Source organism: Rhinopithecus roxellana, chromosome 6 (assembly GCF_007565055.1).
Source record: "Rhinopithecus roxellana isolate Shanxi Qingling chromosome 6, ASM756505v1, whole genome shotgun sequence".
NCBI classification, from domain to species: Eukaryota; Metazoa; Chordata; class Mammalia; order Primates; family Cercopithecidae; genus Rhinopithecus; species Rhinopithecus roxellana.
The window spans coordinates 103,559,050-103,576,374 of NC_044554.1; the positions used below are offsets into that span (position 1 = coordinate 103,559,050).

The following is a 17,325-nucleotide window of genomic DNA, read 5'->3' on the forward strand; positions in this document are numbered from 1 at the left end:
GTGTTTGCCAGAAGGAACATCTAACGAGATTGCCTGTTTGGCAGAAAGAGCGGCAAGTGCAAAAGACAAGATGCTTGAGTGAACTTTGCAGGGTTTCTGAGCAGTTCACTTTTGCTTGTACCAAAAGTGTGAGATACCAGAGGTTGGGAATGAGGTGAATACTTAGCTAAGGCAAGTTTATGGTAGACTTTTTAATACTGTAGAAATGAGTAGGTCTTATCCTGTGGGCCACGGGAAATTTACCAGATAGAATGCTTTGGACTGCAAATACTGACGAGCAGTGGCTAAAACAGTAGGAACCAGAGTTGTTTTGGTTGTTCAGTGATATCTTAGGTATCCCACTTGTTTCTCTTTCAGCTGTGCTGTTGGCAGTGTTTTATTCATGTCTCCTTTCATGGTTGGCTAATCGCAGCAGCTCCAAACATCTTGTTCTCACAGCACAACATCACAAGAGCTGCTTTTCTTCACATGTGTCTTTTAAACAGGGAGAAAACTTAGAAGCATGCAAGGGGCTTCCTGTAACATTTCATTGGCTGGGTCACACCACATGCTCATTCCCAAACCAGGCACTGGGAAGGCAAATATGTGATTAGCTTAGAATAAACGTTTCTGTTTCTGAGGCTGAGGAGGGAGGGGGATTGGGATAATAAATATCCCAATAGACTTGTGTTTCTTCTGCAAGGAAGAATAAGGCATGACTATTGCTAGGGAGCCCACAGTGTTTGCTGCAGAGGCTCATTGGAGACATTTGAGCAGGGGAATCGCAGGATTAAATTTGAGTACTAAGGCCTTCTGGTCATGGTGTAAAACGGGTTAGCAAGCTTTTTCGGTAAAGGACCAGGTGGGTAATATTTGAGGTTATGTGGTCTCTGTCGTATCTACTTACCCTGCTGTTGTTTGCTGTTGTAGTGTGAAAGCCACGATGATTCTATGTAAGCAAACAGGCATGACTGAGCTCCTATAAAACTTTATTTACAAAGCCATACGGAGATTAGATTTAGCCTGTGGCCTATAGTTTGCTGGGATTGATGGAAGGGAACCAGGTAAAGAAACCAGGAGACAAAGGAAGCTTTTGCAGTAGTGAGCTATAGTTTTCTTGTCACACATCCTTGGACTAGTATCAATGTATTACAAGGTTTTCACCCATCCATGGTGAAATAAAGTTCAGAATCTCAGTTACTCATTTTAATATGTTGGCCTTTTTTTGGTGTTATGCTTTTTTTCATTTGTTTTGCTTAATTTTTTTCATGTAAAAAACGCATTAATAGTTGGCATTTTCTTTTAAATAAAAACCATTTTGTGAATGTTTATGTTCACAGTGGTAGTGGGAATATAAAGCAGAGGCAGAAAAGAGGTAAAGTCAATATGATTGAGTGATAATTGAATGAGAAAGGTTTGGGGCACAGAGAGAAATGTCGGATGATTTCCAGCTTTGCAGGTTATACACTAGTATTTAACCTGGATGTGAGGCTTTCATAATCTGCCTTCTGCCCCACTCTCCGTCTTTAGCCCTTTTCCCTGTGTGCCCTTTCTCTGGCATGACTGAGCTGCTGGTAATGCCCTGCTCACTCATCCTTCTATTGCAGGCAAATCCTTTCCCTCTTTCAGGCCTCGCTCCTGCTCTTGCTGCTGCATGGCATGCTGTCACCCTTTCCTGCCTCTGCCCTTTTAATCTGGCTAGCCTCAATATTTCAGTCTCGGCTTAGGCATGCGTTCTAGAAAAGCCATTCCTGACATGCCTTATTTTCATTCTTTTTAAACCCTAATGCCTAGCGTGTATGTAGCAGGACTCAGTAAGAAATTTCTGAGTGAAATGTGAGTAAGACGATGTGCAGGACTATCCTCTGCAGTCTTGGAGCAGAGGGGACAGACACGTAGAGGAATAATGCACAGTTCAGGTGGTAAAGATGCAGTAGAAAAATCGCTGAAGTACTAAGGCAGCCTCAGGGAGGGAGGTACCTGTTTATTTGGGGAAAGGCATGCAGAATCAAGGAAGACTTCACATAGCATTGTTTTAAGAGATGAAAATAAGGCTGAGTGTGGTGGCTCATGCCTGTAATCCCAGCATTTTGGGAGGCTGGAGCGGGTAGATCACAAGGTCAGAAGATCAGGACCATCCTGGCCAATGGTGAAACCCCATCTCTACTACAAATACGAAAATTAGCTGGGTATGGTGGTGTGTGCCTGTAATCCTGGCTTGACAGGAGAATCACTTGTACCAGGGAGTCGGAGGTTGCAGTGAGCTGAGAATGCACCATTGCACTCCAGCCTGGTGACAGAGTAAGACCCCAGCTAAAAAGAAAAAAAAAATAAATTTGTCAGAATCCTGGCGGGAAACATTTTAGATGTTAGGAAGACATTGTATACTAATAAAGGTGTCAGTAGTAATTTTGGAAATCATTTATAAGGTACTATTGCTGCAAAAAACAGGAGGCAGGAGAGACCCTGTGGGTGAAACAGGGGGATTTCATTTAGGTGCACATCAGCTCAGCAGATTTGCATCCAAAAGCTGAGCTCTGAACAAAGGGGGGGGCTTGGCTTATATAGGCAAGCTTCCAGAAGCAGAATAAAGGCAATTTATCATATAGTGACAGTTTTGCAACCCCAGCATAGCCTGTGACCTTGCAGCTGCTTTGAAGGAAAACAGGAACTTGAAAAATATACGCATTTATAAAAATAGGTATGAGTAAATGCTGAGGGGAAGGGGAGACGGGAAAGGAATTTGTTTTCTTAACCTTGCTCTGGGATGTCTGGAGCCCATACCTGTGGGCTCTGGCTTCTCAGACAGGGTCACCACGACCTTTCCTGGGCCCTGCCTGTTGCTATCCTTAGAGTCAGAGTAGCTAAGTGCAGGAAAACTAAATTTTCTTTTCATTACATTTACTGCTTCACTGTTAGGAAGTGGAGAACAACATACCGTGTCACCTTATACGTTTCTACTGTATTTTAAAGTTGTGTTTCTGGTGGTTTTGTTCATTTCTGTTGGGTGGATGAATTTGTGAGTGAATCACATCAAGTGTCTCCCCAGGTGGTTTGTTGAAGTTTTGGAGAATTATTTCCTAAGTAACTATTTCATGAAAGACTAAACCCTGAATTTATGAAATAAAATAAAATGTTGTCTTAAATCTATTTTTATAAAGATAGTAGTTTTTAACTGTTCTAAGTGGTTCATTTTAACTGAATACATGGATTTCTCAGTCACAAAGGCTTAAAGGCAGTGAAAATAGCCAGCCAGAGGCATGGAAACTTTTAAATTTAAATTTTTGACTTAGTGTTGTTTTCTTTGCTTTGATAATATTAGATAGTCCAAATGAAATTACCTTTCGGGCTAGGTTTTGAGAATCAATAGATTCTTTTTTAAAAGAATTTTAAAATAGATTCTGAAAATTTATTTTAATTCAGCAATCTCATTAACAGAAGAATCAATGGATTCTAATTGACATTTGATATTTAACTTCAAAAACATAACCACTGTAAAATTTAAAATACTCTAATTTTGCAGTATTCTTATTTAAAATATTCTCATCTGCCTTTTTGATTAGCTTATAGCTAATCTTTCCTTTTGGAATAGAGGCAAAAACAAATTCCAGAACTTTGTTCTTTTATTTTTAAAACACCCTAGCATGATAAAGAAAGTAACATCAGGCTGGGCGCGGTGGCTTAAGCCTGTAATCCCAGCACTTTGGGAGGCTGAGACGGGTGGATCGCGAGGTCAAGAGATCGAGACCAACCTAGCTAACATGGTGAAACCCCGTCTCTACTAAAAAATACAAAAAACTAGCCGGGCGAGTTGGCGGGCGCCTGTAGTCCCATATACTTGGGAGGCTGAGGCAGGAGAATGGCATAAACCCGGGAGGCGGAGCTTGCAGTGAGCTGAGATCCGGCCACTGCACTCCAGCCTGGGCGACAGAGCGAGACTCCGTCTCAAAAAAAAAAAAAAAAAAAAAAAGAAAGTAACATCAATTATTGGATTATATCATTAAGCAGTAGAATTATGAACATTGTAATCCTGATGGTCCCTGAGCTGAATTCATGGTTAAGGAGCAATCATGGCTAGTGATTGAAAATCTGCAGTTTTCTATTGTCAGTCACTGATACCAAGGTTAAAGATATATTCTGCCTTGTGAGGTCTCTCATTGACCTCAGCGTTTCTGTTCAGGGAGGGAACCAGGTTCATAAAAGCAACTCAACTGCCTATTCCAAGAATCATATCTTGCAGAATGGGATCTTTGGTGTTGGGGCACAAACACAGTAACATTCGAACTTACCTCAGTTGCAGAAAATCAGTACAGATTATTAAACAGTTTTATCCACTGTCATTAGTACACATTAGAATATATTAGAACTGGACTTAAGCAGATAATCTAGATACATAACACTCTCATATTACAGCATATAATTTCAATTAAAATTTAAGAATTTGCATTTCTTTCTGTTTGGTGTTTATTTCAGCTCCTAATAATTTAAAGCGTGCCTACAGTTCAGTTAGGAATCTTTTAGAAAAGGACTTCAGTGCACTGTAGGGGCTCACTAGTTAGGGTTTCGTGAGGTAAACCCTTTTCAAGTGAGGAAGCCTTTGGAACACTACAAATCATCTGCTAATTCATTTTTGGTAGATTTAACACATAACAAGTTAAGTTTAGTCCAAACAAATGGTGAAAAGTTAAGTTTGCTGGTTCATGTTTTTCTTCTCCCTTTGTCTAAGGTGAATAATTTTTCACATGTTAGAAGCCAATGATGTGGCAATAGCTACATGTAGATTAAAAAGTTAATTCTTAATTTTAATTATTTAATTATTTTAACAGTTAAATTTTAATTTTAATTATTTTCTTATTTTTCATTGTCCATACTTGATTACTGAAGAATAAAATTATTTTAAAAACATGAATTCCAAAAGAGGAGACATCACAGAAATACAGCAAGCAGATTAACCTTCTGTTTTTGCATTTGCAGAAAATGTCTGAAGAACCAGAAATAAATAAGGATTGTGATAGAGAGGTATACCTTTATATTCAAATGTTTCTGTTGAATTAGATTTTTATGTTACATTGCTTAACAAAGTGTAGTAAGTTTAGGCATACATGATCCTATCGTGTAAGTAGCATAAATCATCAGTGAAAATTTTAATATTTAACTCAGAAATAATTCTGTATACTGAGTTTTGAAGAGATGCAAACCCTAGAGATGTTCTTTCATTATTATGGAATAATCCTGAATGGTGCCTTAAAATGCTAAGTAATGCCACTTTAGGAGCTTTGGATCAGTCGTTTTATCTTTCTTGGTTTTAGTCTGATTATCAATAGATAATGTGGCTAAAGAAGACAGTTTCTTATTCTGTGTATTTTCCAGCTGGAAAATTGTATGGCTATTGAATGTGAAATCTGGGGAGCATCTCATTTTCTGGAATTCCACGCTTGTACCTCAGCAGTTTCACTCTGCTCCTTGTGTTGTGGCAAACTTTTGTTCCCGTGTTTCAGGGAGCACCATCATGTTTTCGATATCCCAGGAACCAAATGAAAAAGGAATGATCAAAGGCAGTGGGAGAAGAGTATCTTAGTGCAGAAAAGGGCAATCTTCCTTTCCACTCCTGAAGCCCCACAGTGTCTCATCCTCTAAATCTGACTGTTGAATGTCAAATCTAGGTGGTAAAGACAGGAGACCACATAAAGACAGGAGACCACAATTTACGTCTTTGTCTTTTTATGTGTGTGTTCCCACGAGTCAAATGGGATAAATACATATATAAGATTCTGAAGAGTGGTTGGGAATAAAAGCATAAAATGAAGGAGGGCCCTTTTTGCATTTTGGAAAATTCTGTTTTATTCAGTCAAACAGAAATCAAGCAAATGTTTCAAAAATTTTAGTGAGATACTAATGATAATGATATCATAAAATTATATGCTAATAGTTCTGTATATATGATTAAATTTAAATGTGAAATATTTTTAATGACTAAAATAATGATTTAATAATGAACAGTTTGTTCAAGTGATAAAATCAATTGAAAAGATCCTTTCTATTCAATAAAGCGATAACCATCCTTAATATCAAACTTCCACTCAAGGTTGAAGAAGTGAAGAAGCACGGAAGTAATCATGTGGGATTACCAGAAAACCTGGCTGATGGTGCTGCTGCTGGCAATGGTGATGATGGATTAATTCCACAAAGCAAGAGCAGAACACCTGGAAGTCAGCAATTTCCTGACACTGAGAATGAAGAGTGTCACAGGTAAGCCTATGGCAACATTTAACAGGAGACAACCATGTGCTGTCAAACTAATCCTAATTTGGGCTAATATTCATGATGAACACATTTTATATTTTTACTATGATATTCAGCCTTGCCTGGTAATCAGAAAAATGAAAATCAGCAAACAATGAGTTACCATTTTTTTCCAGTCATTAATTTATTTGAAAAATAGCCAGTATTGGCAAATGTGAGGGAAAAGGCATTTTCTTTTCTTTTTAGTGAACTTTTATTTTAGCTTCTTGGGTACACGTGCAGGTTTGTTATATAGGTAAACTGTATCATGGAGGTTTCAGCTACATAAGAAGCAAAATACCCAAAAGGTAGTTTTTTGCTCCTCTCCCTCCTGCCATGCTCCACCCTCAAGTAGGCCCCAGTGTCTGTTATTCTCCTCTTTGTGTCCATGAGTTCTCATTGTTTAGTTCCCACTAATGAGTAAGAATATGTGGCATTTGATTTTGTGTTCCTGCATTAGTTTGCTTAGGATAATGGCCTCCAGCTCCATCCGTGTTGCTGCAAAGGAAATGGTTTCATTGAAAAAGACATTTCATACACTGTTAGTAAATATATTTTGAGCATTAATTTAGTGGCATATTCACACACACATATATAACATAGTAAGGATATGCAATACATGCAAAGGATGTTTGTATAGATATGTTACATACATACTTATCTATATATTTATTATAGCATTATTATATCAAAAAGTTGGAGCTAGTCTAATTCCTTATCAATAGGAAATAGCTCAATTTCCATACCCCCAAAATAAGGTAGTACGCAACCATTTTTTTAAAAATGAGGTTAGATCTAGAGCATACTGAGTATTTCGCAATGAAAATGTATTTAAAGCATTTAGTTTGATGACGCATCTTAAGAATTCTTGTTAGAATTCTTGCATATCTGCTGTGTTGCAAATGGAATCTACATGCTACATTGACACTGTACCTTGTTAGCCACAAGATTGCTAGTGACTAAATTTTTGTTGTCAGTGGCCTGAGTGCTGAAATATTGGACCCTCAATCTGAATATTGCTGAGGGATCGTATGTGGGGATCTAGATTTAATATAAACATTTCAGTGTACTGGGTAAAAATTTTATTAAAATACATCAAAGGATCTTTTATCTACTAAACCAGGAGTCGTCCAGCTTTTTCTGCAAAGAGCCAGTTAGTAAATATTGTGGGCTTTGTGGACTATGTATATTTATTTTCTTGAGACAGGGTCTTGCTCTGTTGCCCAGGTTGGAGTGCAGTTGTGTGATCACGGCTCACTGCAGCCTTGACTTTCTGGGCTCTAGTGATCCTCCCCATCAGCCTCTCTACTAGCTGGGGCCACGGGTGTGCAACGTCACACCCAGCTAATTGACTCCGTGGACTGTAGAGTCAGTAAGCCTGGCTGCGTTCCAAGATACTTGACTTACAAAAACAGGCAGTGGGCTGGATTTCGCCCACAGGTGCTTATTTTCTGACCCTTGTGCAAAAAGGAAGGTGCTGCTAATGCAGTGACTCTTATTTGTAAAAGTCCCCTGCGTGTGACATTATCTTTCCTTTGAGAAAAGGATATATTTCAGTATTCACCTCACCATATTTTTCAACAGTGGCTTCATAAAATTTTTAAAACTTCATTTATAAAATAAGATTATTTTCTGCATTTCTCCCACTTTATTCCTGTTAGTAGAACTCAGTATTTTACTGTGATCAATGACTTTGTATATTTGATGAGTATCAACTGTCCTAGAATTGGCTGATTTTTATCAAGCAAGTAATACTCTCCTTGAAACTTTTAGTATTTCTTGGTCTTTATGTATCAGCATGAACAAAATGATAATCAGCTTATGTAATCTAGAATGTTCAAGGGACCTTTAATATCTCAGTCTGGAATTTTTTAATGCCATATGTATATAATTTTTATAACCTTTAAAATATGTAATTGTTATATAAAATTTGAAAACTCCACCTGCTATATACAATTTGAAAACTCCTATTTCTTGTTTATCACTTTTCCATGACTGTGGAAGAAAATTACATCATTCTCAGTCATGACTGTGTTAAGTATGATGTCCTTAAAAGAACTGTCTATACTCATGAACTCAGGTTTTCTTTCCATTCACTCTTGATCTCAATGCCAGTAAGTCTTCGGTGTCAGCACTCCTCCAAAGTTGTTCTTCTTAAGGTTATCGCTACTTTCTTCTGTAATTAAATCTAGGCATTTTTTCTTACACTTCATTTAATCTGTCAGCAATATTTGAGCCAGTGAAGGACATCTCCTCCCTAACGGCATCTTCACTAGGCTTTCAGGACCTCACCCCCTCAGGCTTTTCCTCCTGCCTTTCTAGTCCGTTCATCGTGGTCTGTTTTGCTTGCTCTTTCTCATCTTTTTCCTTTTGGACGTTGTTGTTTCCCAGACCTCAGTCCTCAATCTTCTTTCTCATAACTTTTTTATTTTTTTAAGACGGAGTTTCGCTCTGTCACCCAGGCTGGAGTTCAGTGGCATGATCTTGGCTCATTGCAACCTTTGCCTCCTGGGTTCCAGTGCTTCTCCTCCCTCAGCCTCCTGAGTAGCTGGGATTGCAAGTGCACGCCACCATGCCTGGCTAATTTTTGTATTTTTAGTAGAGACAGGGTTTCCCCATGTTGGCCAGGCTGGTCTTAAACTCCTGACCTCAAGTGATCTGTCTGTCTGTGTTGGGATTACAGGCGTGAGCCACTGTACCTTGCCCCTCATGACGTTTTCTACTGTGTATATGCTAGTGATTTCCAAATGTATGTCTCCAGCTCAGGTCTCTCTCCTTAATTCCAGATCTCTCTATCAGCCTGCCTACTTGACATCTCTATTTGATTACCTATTGGGTATCACACACTTGTCAGATGCAAAATTGGGCTCCTGATGCCTTCCTGAAATCTACAGCTCATGTAGTCTTTCCTCCCCTGGTTAAGGGCAACTTTTCCAGTTGCTCTGCCAAAAACCTTGGTGTCATTCTTGACTCATCTTTCTCTCTCTCTGACACCTCACATCTAATCTCTCGGTAAATGTCAGGCCTACCTGAAGAATATATCCTGAAGCCATCTTGTACATCTGAGCCACCGTCATCTGTAGTCTAGATGAGTGTCATAGACTGGGAAATGATAGTCCTGGTTTTTAAAAACTTCCCCTTTCATCAATTCTTAACTCAGTGGATGGATTTAAAACATAAGTCAAATTGTGTCATTCCTCTACCCCAGCCCTTCCGATTGCCTCCCATTTCACTCTTCGAGTATGTGGCAGAGTTCCTCCTAATAACTAAAAGGCAGTAAACCATCTGGCATGTTACCTCTCCTGCTTAAACTTCTGTTCCTTACTTCTTTTGCTCTGCTTCAGCCACACTGAACTTCTTGCTATTCCTTACCTGTCCCTAGTGCTTAAAGACTCCAGGCACACCTCTGTCTGCCCTTAGAAGTTCCCTGTGTCTGGATATTCGTCTAGCTTTCCATTTCTTCAGTTCTTTACTTAAAATCTCCTTTCTAAGAAGAAAAAGAGTAAAAAGAAATACATTAAGGAATAACCACTTTCTGAGGAAGAACCGTGTACCAGCACAATTCCTAGTCCAGAGAAAATGAAGGAAAAGGAAACAAAGAGAGAGAATGAGGACTAGCAGAAAGGAATTACAGTTCTATCACCAGGACACATCATGCTTAAGATTCAACTGGGAGCCTACCAGGGATGCTGTCTAACATAATCAAGGGACGGTTCAATGAAACAGTGGTTTATCATCTCTAACTTCAAACCTGTTTGTGTCTTGACATCAACTCTGTTAACATCGTCACTTTTTAGAGTCTTTGATATACAAATACAATATTCTTTGTATTAAAGAAAAATCCTCTTTCTCAGCAGGGGCTTTCCTGGCCATGCCAACTTTCCCACCACCCTCCGCGTCAAACACATAAACATTTCATTTTCCTGCTTTAGTTTTTCTCCTCTAACGTACTATGTATTTTGTCTTACCTGTCTGTTGTTATTGTGTGTTTATCTCACTCTCATGAGTAGAGTTTTATTGTTCATTACCATATCCTCACTTCCTAGAAAAAGGCCTAGCATATGAGACGTAGCTGCCTAGTAAATACTTATTGGATGAACGAGTGGAGTTTATCCAGGATATGTTGTTTGATTGAGTCTCACTTAAAAAGTGTTTGACAAGGTTCATTTTAACAATTTTGCCAGGTGATTATATGCATTTTAAAAATTCTTTTGGCACTTTATAATACGCTACATTGTTTATATTAATATTTTTTCACTTAGGGAGAAAAGCCCAATATTGTGGTTATTCACTATTCTTTTACTGGTAATCATGATAATTGCAATTATGGTAAAATGAGTCAGAGGAATTGCAGACTTTACTGCTATTTTATTTATTTAGAGACAGAGTCTTGCTCTGTCACCCAGGCTGCAGTGCAGTGGCATGACCTCAGCTCACTGTAACCTCTGCCTCCTGGGTTCAAGCAATTCTCCTGCCTCAGCCAACTGAGGAGCTGGGATTACAGGTGCATGCAACCACACCCGACTAATTTTCATATTTTTAGTGGAGACAGAGTTTCACCCTGTTTGTCAGGCTGGTCTCGAACTCCTGACCTCAGGCAATCCACCTGCCTTGGCCTCCCAAGGTGTTGGGATTACAGACGTGAGCCACCACGCCTGACCACTAGTATTTTATATTAAAAACTATTAGAGTGGTAAATTTAATGGACCACAAATTCTTTCCAAGGGATTATGGACCTTCGGTATTTGAAATAAAAAGTCAGAGTTGGAATTTTTTGCTTCCTCTAGTAAGACGTATACTGGTCAGGCACTGTCTATTCTGATGGAGCAGCTTTTGCTGCTGGGCTGTCTTTCAGAAGCAAGCTGCTCACATGGATATGGGTTGGTGAGCAAGGCCAGTGGTCATTGATGGATTGACTAGATTTTGAACTGGCTCTGGGTGGCTTCTTGTTACCATGGCTACAGGTCAGTTCTTTCCTAAGTTGAGTCAACTTTAACCAGAAATTTTCTGTTCAAAAGTTGCCTTCCATTAACTATGTTCAAAATGAAACTTTTTAATATTCCAGAATTATAGACTTACAGTTTTGGTTATGATGGATTGGTTAATAATAGCTCTCAGGATGATTTTTTTTTTGATACATCATCTTAACCAGAAGAATTCTGTGTATAATTTATTTCTTGAAAATAATTGTTTTGTTTTTGTTTTTAGTATTTTTATAAGCTTTTGCTCAAATCCTAACATAATCTCCAGTAGGAGATTTTAGTCTCTTTGTCAGTTCATGTATATATACGGTAGTGATATTCTCTGTTTTTAAATTCCTTTTCTTTTCTTGTTCACTTTCTTCTCTGTACAGTAATCATGATATTGTTATACATTTTTATCTAATTAAAAAGTAGTTACAATTTTCTGCTGGCAACTCCAGCTTTTTACATATTTTGACTGAATAGATTAAAAGTGAAGAAAATTTACCAGATCATTTTATTTTCAAATAAAATCATAACTAATAAAAATTGCCATTTTTGAATTATAAATAATGACATTTAGATATTTTAAAAGTAAAGATATCCTCCCAGTAGTTTGGCTTTGTGTTTTCATGCAAATCTCATGTCAAATTGTAATTCCCAGGTGTTGAGAGAAAAGAGCAGGTGGGAGGTGATTGGATCATGGGGTCAGTTGCTTCCATGCTGTTCTTGTGATAGTGAGTGAGTTCTCAGAAGAGCTGATGGTTTCTTAAGGGGCTCTTTCCCCTTCACTTCTCTCTCTCCTGCGGCCTTATGAAGAAGGTGCCTGCTTCCCCTTCATCTTCTGCTATGGTTAAGTTTCCTGAGGCCTCCCCAGCCATGCCTAACTGTGAATCAATTAAGCCTCTTTCCTTTATGAATGACCCAGTCTCAGGTATGTATGTGTATGAAATACCCAGTCTCGGGTATGTACATATGTATATGGTGTGTGTATACACACAGACACATATATGATATATATATGTGATGTGAGATATATATATATATCCATTTTCTTTATTCCACTCATCAGTTGACGGACACTGGTTGATTCCGTATCTTTGCGTATTGTGAATTGTGCTGCAGTAAACATATGTATGCGGGTGTCTTTTTGAGAGTACAATTTCTTTTGTGTAGGTATCCAGAAATGAGAATGCTGGATAAAATGGTAGGATCTACTATTTTAGTTCTTTGAGAACTCCCCATACTGTTTTCCATATATTTGTATGAATTTGTATTCCCACCAGCAGTGTATAACTGTTCTCTTTTTACCACATCCACACCAACATCTGTTGTTTTATGATTTCTCAAAGTGGCCATTGTGGCTGCAGTGAGGTGATATCTCACTTTTGTTTTATTATACATTTCCCTGATGATTAGAGATATTTAGCATGTTTTTATATGCTTGTTCACCATTTGTACATCTTCTTTTGAGAAATATCTATTCATGTAATTTGGCCACTTTTTAATGGAATTCTTTGTATTTTTCCTGTTGATTTGTTTGAGTTTCTTGTAGGTTATAGATATTAGTCCTTTGTTAGATTCATAATTTTCAAATATTTTTTCCCATTGTATAGGTTGTTGGTTTACTTTGATGATTATTTCTTTTGCTGTGCTGAAGCTTTTAGTTTAATTAGGTCTTATTTATTTATTTTCATTTTTGTTGCTTTTGCTTTTCGGGTCTTCATCATAAATTCTTTGCCTAGGCCAATGTTTTTAGGTCTTAGGTTTAGGCCTTTAATCCATCTTGAATTTATTCTTGTACATGGTGAGAGACAGAGATCCAGTTTCATTCTTCAACATGTGGCTATCTTTTTTCCCCAGCTCCATTTATTGAATAACGTGTACTTTCTCCAGTGTATGTTTTTGTGTCCTTGCTCAGAGATCATTTGGTTGTAGTGGCTTTATTTCTGAGTTGTCTATTCTGTTCCATTGATCTATGTATCTACTTTTATACCAGTGCCACGCTGTTTTTGTTACTGTGGCCTTAGAGTATAATTTGAAGTCAGGTCATGTGATGCCAACATATTTGTTCCTTTTGCTTCGTATATCTGTTGCTATTCAGGCTCTTTTGTGGTCCTTCATAAATGTCAGCATTTTAAAATAACTCTGAAGAATGACATTGGTACTTTGGTAGGAATTGTATGAAATGTGTAGACAGCTTTGGGCACTATGGTCATTTTCACGATATCAGTTCTTTCAGTCCATGAACATAGGATGGATTTTCATTTGTTTGCGTCATCTATTATTTTCTTCAGTGGTGTTTTCCAGTTATCTTTATAGAGGTCACTCACTTTTTTCATTAAGTATATTCCTAGGTATTTCACACTTTTTTGCAGCCTTTCTAAAAGGGATTGGAGGCCGGGCGCGGTGGCTCAAGCCTGTAATCCCAGCACTTTGGGAGGCCGAGACGGGCGGATCACGAGGTCAGGAGATCGAGACCATCCTGGCTAATACGGTGAAACCCTGTCTCTACTTAAAAATACAAAAAGAACTAGCCGGCCGATGAGGCGGGCGCCTGTAGTCCCAGCTACTCGGGAGGCTGAGGCAGGAGAATGGCGTAAACCCAGGAGGCGGAGCTTGCAGTGAGCTGAGATCCGGCCACTGCACTCCAGCCTGGGTGGCAGAGCGAGACTCCATCTCAAAAAAAAAAAAAAAAAAAAAAAAAAGGGATTGGATTCTTGATAAGGACTCTCAGCTTGGTCGTAGTTGGTGTATAGTGGTGCTACTGATTGGTATTCATTTATTTTGTAACTTCTGAGACTTTACTGAATTCATTTATCAAATCTCACATTACCGCCTGAGCTCCTACTCCTGTCGGATCAGCGGTGGCATTAGATTGTCATAGGAGTGTGACTCGAACCCTGTTGTAAGCTGCTCATGCAGGGGATTTAAGTTGTTCACTCCTTATGAGAATCTAATGCCTTATGATCTGTCACCATCTCCTGTCACCCCCAGATGGGACCATCTAGTTGCAGGAAAACAAGCAGAGGCTCCCACTCATTCTACATTTTGGTGAGTTATATAATTATTTCATTATGTATGAATAATAGTAGAAATAAAGTGCACAATGAATGTAATGTGCTTGAATCATCCTGGTACCATCCCCCACCTCAGGTTCCTGGAAACATTATCTTCCACAAAACCAGTCCCAATATCAACATGGTTGAGGCAGCTGGGTTAACAGATGTGAGACCCTTTTGCCTTGTCTAGGCTTCATGTGCAGATACACATTGTGTGAATGACATCTGATGGCGCCATCGTGCCCTGTAGATCATTTTAGGGACACCTCCAGTATTTCATGAAAATTAAAATTTGTTCTAGTGATGAACAAAATGATACTCGGAAGCAAATTTCTGAAGAACAGAGCACTGGAATATCACAAGATGAGATTCTGACTAATAAACAAAAGCAGATAGAAGTGGCTCAAAAGAAAATGAATTCTGAGGTATTTTCTTTAGTTATTTTCAAATGTTTTTATATGTATATATATTTTAAAAATGATGTATTTTGGAAATATAAAGGATTTTTAAGTCATATATATGTGTGTATATATTCTGTATATCCTTTGTCATATATCTACATATGTACATAGAGGATAAATCCATGTTCTGAATTCAACTCCATTTGCCTGCAGCAGTCGAGTAGTGACCTTCACAATGGCCTCAATCCAAAGGAGAAGCATTTGATATTTTTCATAAGAATTGATGATCTTTCCAATATCAAAAATAAGTTTCGCTAGTAAAAACACATTTTCCAGTTTTGGGACATTAGTTTATTTTTTAAAAATATTAATAGAGAAGTGAATTGATTATTTTCACTGATAGGAAAGTCGGAAATGTATAGCTGGGTCAGAGGCCACATTGTGGATGTCATGATCCTTGCTTTTGCAGAGAGGAACAGTTTGCTCCAAGAAGTTTCTCATTTCAATGCAAAGAGCTTTGAAAACAATGATGTGCCATGTTACACATTTAGTGATAATTTATTGATAAGTAGTTTATTCCTAGAGAAATAGTTCAGTGTATTTCCCCTATTTCACACTTACTACTGTTTCAAACATTGTAAAGAGGAAAGAAAAGACATTGCAATGGCAAATAATCTCGTGATTTCTAAGAAAATCTCTCTAAGTTCTATCTTGTTTACCATTCATATTTTGAAATAAAAGGCTTCTTTTGTATTTATGTGTTTACACCACAGAAGTGATTTTGTGGAGGATCACTAGAAGTAGCATCAGGAAACCTGGGGAAAATCCTGCATCTTGTATACATTTTTTGACCTCTCCTTTTAAGAATCGTGATCTTAAATGAGTTCAGTGTTGTATGTAGAAGTGCAATGCTTAGATGCAGACGTATACAGGGTAGAAGGGTACAGTGCTTAGATGCAGATGTGTACATTGTGGAAGGGTACAATGCTTAGATTTAACCGTTATGAATAAATGTAACTCTTATAACTGAGTATAAAAATATTAGAAATGTAGAATATCGGTAAAACATTCTTCAGTAAAAGGAAGTTAAAGAACTTTAACCTCTGGGTTTTTTTTGTAACTCAGAGAAAGGATTTTCAAATTCTGAGATTCTTTAAAATCCTCTAGTGATTTATTTTTCATAGTCTTTAAATAAATACTTAAACTTTTGGGAATTTGCACTCTATTAGGTTTGAAATTTTGTCCAATTTTTTTTCCAGTTAAATATCCACTATGGGGGTTCTTTCATTATACAAATGCACATGTTATTTTTTAATTTCAGAAGAAATCATGATATGTCATTCTATTGAGTGCTAATTAAAAGTTCCCTTTGTTTATTCAGCTTTCTCCTTGTCCTAAGAAAGAAAAAGATCTCTTGCATGAAAATAGTACGTTGCAGGAAGAAATTGCCATGCTAAGACTGGAGCTAGACACGATGAAACATCAGAGCCAGCTAAGAGAAGAGAAATATTTGGAGGAAATTGAAAGTGAGAAAAAAGAGAATGATGATCTTCTAAAGGCTATGCAGTTGAATGAGCTCACCATGGATGATGATACCGCCGTGCTCGTCATTGACAACGGTTCCGGCATGTGCAAGGCTGGATTTGCAGGCGACGATGCCCCCCGGGCTGTCTTCCCTTCCATCGTGGGGCGCCCCAGGCACCAGGGCATAATGGGGGGCATGGGTCAGAAGGAGTCCTATGTGGGCAACGAAGCCCAGAGCAAGAGAGGCATCCTGACCCTGAAGTACCCCATGGAAGTACCACATCAGGGAGGATGTTCCAGGCTGGTGACTACTTCATGAGATATTCAGGGATCCAGGTTCCTTCCAGGCCCCTGCTCTGCATTCCCAAGGACACGGCTGTCCTTGTTGTGGTTGGGACTGGGTGATTACCACGCTGAGGATGGGGGGAGGCTTAAGGCGAGTGTGGCCATGATTGACCTAATCTACATAATGCCAGGGAGTAAAGTGTAGCCATGGCCTGGAGGATGGATGATGGATGTTGGTGAACGACTGGCCCACCAGTCACCGCAGCTGGCCCAGGGATGGGGAAGCATAGCTGAGTATGCCGTTCAATGATACCTGGTTCTTTTAGATTTGACTTCCTCATGGATTTTCTGCTGTAAAGAGGAGAGAGCCTGTGGTTCTAGGCCAAGCATCTCACTCGTCTCATAACATCTTGTATCCCTTAGCCAATATTTATGTCAAGTTTTAGAAGTCCTATGAAACTGTCAAGCATTTCTCAATTTGGTTTAACCATTGGATTTTATATCTGTGTCTGCATCTCTATTTTACATCTATGTGGTTATTTGACACTCTGTAGTACATTTGTAATAGGTTCTATTTGGTGGAAGTTACTTTCAACAAATCTGGCTGCTACTTGAATTTTCAAGGTTGCAAGTAGAAAGGAGAGAATAAAAACCACATCTTCTCTAATTTTAAAATTTGTTGTTCCTCAAATCATACCAGAAGTACAAATATTACAAATTACAAAAGCAGCCAGAATCAAGGTTAAGAGATTTCTGGGTGATTCTGGCTAATCAGCAGTATTTGCTGAGGTGTGTGCAGCAGAGCAACATGCCAAGAAGCCTGAGAGAGGG

The 17,325-nt window shown here is 38.5% G+C and overlaps 1 protein-coding gene across 1 annotated transcript in view; it reads left to right on the plus strand.

The window, feature by feature from the left end:
* LOC104664133 (POTE ankyrin domain family member B2-like) overlaps nt 1-16,721 on the plus strand; it is a 31,903-nt gene extending 15,182 nt beyond the window's left edge. The window contains 8 exon segments of the mRNA XM_030932017.1: nt 1,510-1,553; nt 3,199-3,237; nt 4,954-4,998; nt 5,350-5,374; nt 6,072-6,228; nt 14,586-14,709; nt 16,067-16,483; nt 16,686-16,721. Coding sequence (XP_030787877.1) covers nt 1,510-1,553; nt 3,199-3,237; nt 4,954-4,998; nt 5,350-5,374; nt 6,072-6,228; nt 14,586-14,709; nt 16,067-16,483; nt 16,686-16,721 — 887 coding nt within the window.
* Nucleotides 16,722-17,325: the final 604 nt, after the last annotated feature.